The following is a 7,583-nucleotide window of genomic DNA, read 5'->3' as shown; positions in this document are numbered from 1 at the left end:
GATGCTCATAGCCGGAGAATTCTTCAATTTGAGAGCAATGTTGCACAGTATTTCCTCTAATTCTTCAGGATTTGCTTTTGCAGAAGATGAGTGTTATCCCGGATTGTAGCTTGATGAGCTTGTCTGAGGTTCTTTTGTCTTCTCACCACTAAATGCTGTCTTTGGTGATTCACCAGCTTTCACCGAAGGTATATTGCCTTTGTAATAAAGACCAACATTCTGTTGATGTGAAGAACTGCTCATCTTGCTTTGTTTCTGCAATTCAAGCTCATGAGTTTCAATCTTTTCAATTAATGCATCGAGAGAAATTGTATCATATAAAACATCATTTTTCAAGATAAAGACAAACGTTTGCCACTGATCAGCTCATGGTAACGCTTCTATGATTTTATCAATTATTTCCTCTCTCGTTTTCACAATCTTAAACCTTTCGAGTTCAATTTTTAAATGACAAAAACGTTCAATCATTTGCCTCACTGACTCTCCGTTTAGGCTATCAAACAAATCAAATTCTTTTTTTAGTAAAGCAATTTTGTTCTTTTTAATTTGTTTGCCACCTTCGGCTTTAACCCTTAACGCTTCCCAAACCGATTTTGATGATCCATCATGATTTAACAAAGAAAATATATCATCTCGGATAGATTGTTGAATCAAAGCGATCATCTTCTGCTCATATGAGAATTTCCTTTTATCGTCATCTGTTAAGATTTTGAGTGAAATTTCTTCTCCTTTGTCATTAACTGGTCGACTATATCCAAACTCTAAGCAGAACCAGCTCTCATGAGCGTCTGCCTTGGTCCAGTTCAGGAATCTTTCTTTCCACCAAGTGTAATCCTCTATATTCTCAAGCTTAGGTGGTTTCGAATAAGTTCCATAGAAATTATCATGTTTTATGTTATCATTGATTGTTTTTGTTATTGATTTGGGTGTGACAGTTGATGTCTCAGACGATTCAGATGTAAACGCGTTGTAGAACGTGTTGTAGAACTCTTCAGCCATGACGTTTCTTGTTTACCGCTTCGAATATCACTTGAATCACAAACAAACACAATCAGTTTAAACACTTATAAAACAACTTGATCTTGTTCAAGACTTTCAAAATCTTGCTAATGTCCGACAATCAACAATCCAGATTTAATCCTATTGGACCTCACATTATGATTTTACATGCAACACATGGGCTGAGATTATAATGAGCTGACAATTTTGAATTACTAATCAACTTCTGGTTGAACCGTTAATATGAGGGCTGACAACAAAATTCACCACTCAATTCTCATTGGGCCGATAGAAATTATTGGGCAGACAACACCTTTTGACTTTGATTGGGCCGAAGATATCTGATGTCACTTGGGCTGTTATTCTATTAAACAAATCATATGTATTCAATTTGATTGGGCCGCAAGTAAAAGTATCCGACAATTTAAGTTCACAATTCAATTCTATTGAGCCACACAACTTATTCAGTCAAACCACATGGGTCGTTTAAAATGGCCGACAACAATTAATATTTACTTTATTATCATTGGACCAACGATTACACTAGGCCGGCAACTTCTTTGACTTTAATGCGGATTGACCTAATTTCAAGCGAATTGGACGTATTTCAAACGAAATGAACACTTCACACGAAATGATGCACTTTCATACGAAATCGAACATCTTCATACGAAATGGAACTTCATTTCGTGCGAAATGACAATTTTTCAAACGAAATAGATAACTTTCAAGCGAAATGGGGAACTTTTCAAATGAAATGGAAATCCTTCAAACGAAATGGATGATTTTCATGCGAAGTGGACTCATTTCGTGCGAAATGAACCTAAACCGTGTGAACTGTATCCATTTCATGCGAATTGGATGTCATTTTCAAACGAAATGGTGAACTTTGGTGCGAAATGGAGCTGATGTCACGCGGTATCGGACCAAAAAACTTAGATTTCTCCCAAACGGCTTTGAATTAAGATCTGAAACTTTGTAGGCTTGTAGATCAGATGTTTTCGCACAACATATCCAAAAATCAGCTAATTTGGACCGTAAAAACCTGTTCAATTTGACAATTTTCAGTTAAAAACGTAAAAGAAATGTAGAAGATGAAGAAATAGATCAAATCTGATGCAATTTGGATCTTTTCAAGAACTTTTCAAGAAAAACAAACACCCCCTAAGTAGGGGCGCAGCTTTGTAGGGGCCGGGGGCACCCGACCTCCTGAACTTTTCGCTTAGTAGCGTCCGGTATGTAGTTTTCGTATAGAATTTTTTAGGTATATACATTTTCGACCCCCCGGTTTTATAATTTTTTTAGGTATATACGTTTTCTACCCATGATCGGAAATCTTAAGTTTCACCACTGCCCCTAAGTGACAAGAACCTCTCCCACCAAGTCAAAGCAGGAATGGGAATCATTATTTACATAACTAGAGTTATGCGCCGCCCACGTTGCGGGGCGCTAAACCAAATATTTCTTAGTTTAATAACATGTACGCATTTATTTCGGTTAGTTATACATGCTACTTATAACATGATATAAAAAAGGATGCATCGAGTTACCCAAATAAAGAAAAACACTATGATAGTTGATCGACGTCGAAGTACCGATCAAAGATAAAAAGATATATGCTCCTAAGTACCCTAAATTAGTAGTGGCAAATAGGGTGTCGAACCACGAAGAGCTAGTGGTTGGTGTAAGATCTCAATCGATTGCAAAACATGGTGAAAACTTAAAATTGGATTTGTATTTTGATTTAAGAAATTAGAATTAACTACAATTGTAAATTCAATAAAGTAACAATGAGCACAACCAAGTATCAAGTTTGATAGCACAATTAGTAATTTAAGTTTGTGAATCTGGTTTGGTAGATTATATAGACATAATCTTATGACATCATGTGTGAATTGAGTATTGAAAGACCTATACTTGTGTATCTAAGCTTACAAAGATTGAACACCAATGTAATTAGGCTATCATAAAATGATTACCATCAAATATAAACATGTTAACATAACCTTCAATCATATATCTTGACATTCAATGATTAAACACCAATTAACTCAAAATACATGAAGTGATTCAAGAAAACAACGTTTGGAAACAATCAACACATGAAATAACACATAAAAACTTAGCAAATGTCATAGATCTCTAACAAACACCATGAATTCATGTCCAATATAGATAAACAACTCAAATTGAACTAAATGGCATACAAACCCTAGCCCTTGGTTGTGATCACAAGGGTTTTAGCCACACATGATCATGTTTGATGAAGATATGTTGCGATTTCGGTTGCAATTGGAGAAATCTTTATGTTAGAACACTTTGTGAATGAGTATTCATTGTTCCTTGATGTCTCCTAGCCTCCAATGGTCAAGAATAGATGAAAAAATACGACCTCTTCCCTTTAGAATCGTCCAAAAGTGTGAAAAACCGTCATAGAACCGTAATAGGCCGTAATTTCCGGCCTAGGGCAGAATTTCCGCTCTGTCCACTTCGTTTTCCGCTCCAAGTACTGGATACGATCCCAATTAACGCCAGGGAGGGCCGGAAAATACGGCCCGGGGTGGATTTTACGGCACCTGAACCTTGCTTTGCCTCTTTTGCTTCCCATTCTTGTCCCGCATGTTTCCGCTTTGTTCTATGATGCTATATCAATCCAAAATGCCTCCAATCATCATCTGAAACTTGCACAAATAAACTTGACAAAGTAACTTGTTTTTTACATGCATTTAATAATTAAAAAACGAGACTTAACATGCAAAAACATTATACATTGGAAACATATATCAATAGTTATGATAAAAAAAAAAATAACTAAACGATGGCAAGCGTGTAATTTAGAGTTGGGGGCAAAACAATAATTTGTCAGGACCAATTATCGAGTGCTAGGCAGCTGTTTGGCACGAATAAAAACTAAATTGAGTAAACCAAGTAAAATAAAACACTACCATAGTTTTGCCCAAAAAAACTATGCCAACATTGCAATTTTTAGCTTGGGTAAAATCGTAATTTTAAAATGGAGGTAAAATAATATTTTGAATTGAGGGCAAAACCATTTTTTTATTTTGAATTGGGGGCAAATCGTAATATTTTTACTGAGGGAAAAATCGTAATTTTTAGCTGGGCAAAAGAAAATTTTTATTTTGAACTGGTGGCGAAATTGTAATTTTAAACTCGGAACCAAATTGTAATTTGGTAGGATTGTAGTGGTGGGCAAAAGTATAATTCTTTTTAACCAAGGCAAAATCTTAAATTCAAGCTGGGGTCAAAGCATAAATTTAATTTCTAACTCGGGGCAAGATCGTAATTTTAAACAGGGGATAAAATCGTAATTTGGCAGGGGGCAAGATCGTTATTTTAAAAAGGGGATAAAATCGTAATTTGCCGCCACTTTTGGCCAACCAACAAACACAACTATTCCCGCCGACATTACAAACTTATGTTTGTATGTATTGTAAATGTAAATGAAAATGGAACATCATGTGGCTCTCTCTCTCATCTCATCCTTCACTGAGCCTGTTTCACGTTGTTTACTATTTATTGTGTTTATTTATTTGGGTGCTATTTTTCCACATAGAGGTTAAGAAAATTCCCTTTGAACATTGCAAATTAAGTATAACATGGGTCGTCATTTTTCTCCGATTGCATCAATACTTTTGAAAATCTGGTTTTATAAACTGGAACGAGAGTCAGTCGGTAGCTATTAACAAAAACGATCCAACGTCAACAAACGTTTTAGTGTAGAGAATAGTGGGAAGAAGGGTATTTTCTCCGGGGGGAAACAGTCGATTGGCAAGGCTCTTACGCAGGCTGCTCGGTATGGTACTGGATATCGGTTCCATTCCTCGGGGAAGGTGAGTAGTGAATCAAAAGTTGATGATGGGAAAGAAACGGGGTCCCAATTAGGGGCGAATGAGGGGGTTCTTGAACAAAATCCGAGCGGGCCTAAACTACCGAATATGTCGGAACCTTCGCAGCTTATGACTGAAGACACACGGGTGCTCTTTATGTTGCACTCTTTGAGTTGAATTCTTTGCCAATCCTAACCATACCTTGAGATAAACAAAGTTCTAGCCTAAAGATTGTTACAATCCCAACCATGTCAACTCCATCAAAATTATTGAATAAGACCATCCGTAATGGTTAATGTCCCTTAAGGGGCATTTTATACTACATCGGCATCATAATGTTCTTTTAAAAAATGTGTAATAGTTAACACCCCTTAATGCCCTTTCAATCATTATTTTCCATTTTGTTTTCTCTTTGCGCACTATACTAGGATTATCTATATTTTTTATGTTGCTATCTTTAAGTTGAATTATAAACATCTCGCTAGTAACCCATCCATAGGATTTTAAAGTTAAAAAAAGGTTAAAATCATGAAATCCTTTAATTATAGACAATTAATTGCAATTTCATTTTGAAGTTGATTCCTTTAATATATGGACACATCATTGTTCATTGCATTCACATTCTGAATTTACAAGCAGCACTGCAGCAGGATGAAAGTTGTTGGAAAAAACAAAAACAAAAACAAAGTACAAAGTATAGGGTTGCAAATCTTCAAAATATAACCAACCCTACGTAATTCTTGAACTGGTCCTCAAACAATAAGGATGTTACATCCTCGACCCTTTAGCGAAAATCATGAAAGAAAATACAAAGTGAAAAAAAGGGAGGTTCTTAAGCATAGTCCCCAGAGTCTGGAAGTGTCTCATATGATCCAATGAAAACATCACCAAATATGAATCCAGCCAACCCACCACCAATCAACGGGCCGACCCAGTAAATCCAGTTTTGAGAGAAGTCACCACTAACTACGGCTGGGCCAAATGATCGAGCAGGATTCATTGATCCACCGCTAAAAGGACCAGCTGCCAAAATGTTGGCTCCAACAATGAAACCAATTGCCATGGGTGCAATGGTTCCAAGTGAGCCCTTTTTAGGGTCAACGGCCGTGGCATAAACTGTGTAGACTAGAGCAAAGGTAATGATGATCTCCATCACAACTCCTTGAACACCATTCATGCCATCTGCAACTCCATGTGTTGGTACGGCCTATCATATACCAAATATATAAGTAACGATACAAATTATTTGTAGTCTTTAATCAACTGAAGGAGAAAGCATACCAAGCCACCGGTAACAAACTGAAGGAGAAAGCATGCAACAATGGAACCAAGACATTGGGCAATCCAGTAAAATAGACCGGTTATGATGGTGATGTTACCACCAATAGCTAATCCAAAGGTGACTGCCGGATTCAGATGGCCACCCGATATGTTTGCTGCCATTGAGACCCCAACAAATAGTGCAAAAGCATGGGCTATCGCTATTGCGACTAGTCCAGCAGGGTCTAGTGCCGCATCTGTAGTAAGCTTACCTGTAAATATATTATTAAAAAATATATTTGTATAAATAATTTTATGTATATATATATACACACTAACTGAAACAAAATGTAAATATATATTGTATATCTAAAGCTAAACATATGGTAAAACTTTTGTGTACCATATAGTGAAAGTTCTCAAAAAAAAGCATATATTGTGTGTCATTAATCATTATAAAAACTAATTTTAATTATTTTTAACCGGGCAACAATATAAATACACCAAGCTCGATCAAGAACCATCCATATATGCGAGAAATAAATGGAGAGGGTATACAATACGCCAAACTCAATTTAGAACCATCGAGACTAGTACTCAGTCGAGTAGGTTTACAAATAAGAATGAATGCACGCCGATGAAAGTAGTCTATATGTTTTTTAAGGAACACTAATTCGAGTAAGAAAATCAACATACCATACGCAATAGCTGACCCAACACCCGCAAATACGAAGAGAAGTGTGGCAATGAATTCGGCTAAGTAAGACTTGATTGAACCGGCACTCAAAGAGTCACCAATGCTACCAATTGCCAACTTCACCATTTTTGGAATGCTTTTCTTGGAAAGAGAAGACTAGAGGTAAAAACTAAATTGGTTGACTTGCTAAATATCTGATTTGCCTAGGCTTTCAACAAAGCCTTATATAGAGTACATGATTTCAAAATAATTATATGGTTTACATTTTTATTGCATATAGAATTTGTGCTGGCACCGACCGTGGGTCCAAGATGGCTAATTCCTGACCACTAATTGGAGCCGACCCACCGGCCTTTATTCGAAATTATAATTTATCATGTCCTAATGTCGTTAAGTTATCACTCTTGCTATTTTTTACTTCACCTAATTTTATTGTTGACCCTTGTATTTATATAAGTTATACTTCGGTTCAAAGGTATAAAATGTAGTTTCGAGACAATGGTAATAAAAACCTTGTTATAGTTTAACAAATATTACTTACTCATAATCTAAAATTAGTAACCTAATTTCTAACTAAAATTTGTGTTTTATAATACAACTTTATAAAGCATACAATACAGTTATATATAAAAACATGAAAGACCAGTGGCGGACTCAGGAATTTTTTTATGGGGGTGCGGAACATTTTTTAAAATTTTAGGCCCCTAGATATATAAGTAAAAAAATTGGTTCGTATCGGGTCTGGTCGGGTCATGTAAAACAAACGAACATCAAACTAA

At 36.0% G+C, this 7,583-nt stretch overlaps 1 protein-coding gene across 1 annotated transcript; it reads right to left on the bottom strand.

Moving 5' to 3' along the window:
• Window positions 1–5,409: 5,409 nt before the first annotated feature.
• On the bottom strand, window positions 5,410–6,979 carry LOC110899655 (probable aquaporin TIP-type). Its single transcript, XM_022146545.2, has 3 exons — window positions 6,804–6,979; window positions 6,129–6,379; window positions 5,410–6,054 (listed from the first exon to the last, which is right to left on the bottom strand). Exons 1-3 carry the CDS (start codon window positions 6,928–6,930, stop codon window positions 5,680–5,682), a joined length of 753 nt encoding a protein of 250 aa, XP_022002237.1. The 5' UTR covers window positions 6,931–6,979; the 3' UTR covers window positions 5,410–5,679.
• Window positions 6,980–7,583: the final 604 nt, after the last annotated feature.

The sequence above is a fragment of the Helianthus annuus genome, chromosome 13, assembly GCF_002127325.2.
Source record: "Helianthus annuus cultivar XRQ/B chromosome 13, HanXRQr2.0-SUNRISE, whole genome shotgun sequence".
Classification (NCBI taxonomy): Eukaryota; Viridiplantae; Streptophyta; class Magnoliopsida; order Asterales; family Asteraceae; genus Helianthus; species Helianthus annuus.
The sequence above is the reverse complement of the archived record's forward strand: the minus strand, read 5'-3'. Positions and strand labels throughout refer to the sequence as shown.

Coding starts and splice junctions, on each gene's coding strand:
- LOC110899655 (XM_022146545.2), bottom strand. CDS start 6,930: ATGGTGAAGTTGGCAATTGGTAGCATTGGTGACTCTTTGAGTGCCGGT. Junction 6,380..6,803: donor TGGGTCAGCTATTGCGTATG/GTATGTTGATTT, acceptor ATATATTTACAG/GTAAGCTTACTACAGATGCG. Junction 6,055..6,128: donor AGTTTGTTACCGGTGGCTTG/GTATGCTTTCTC, acceptor GGTATATGATAG/GCCGTACCAACACATGGAGT.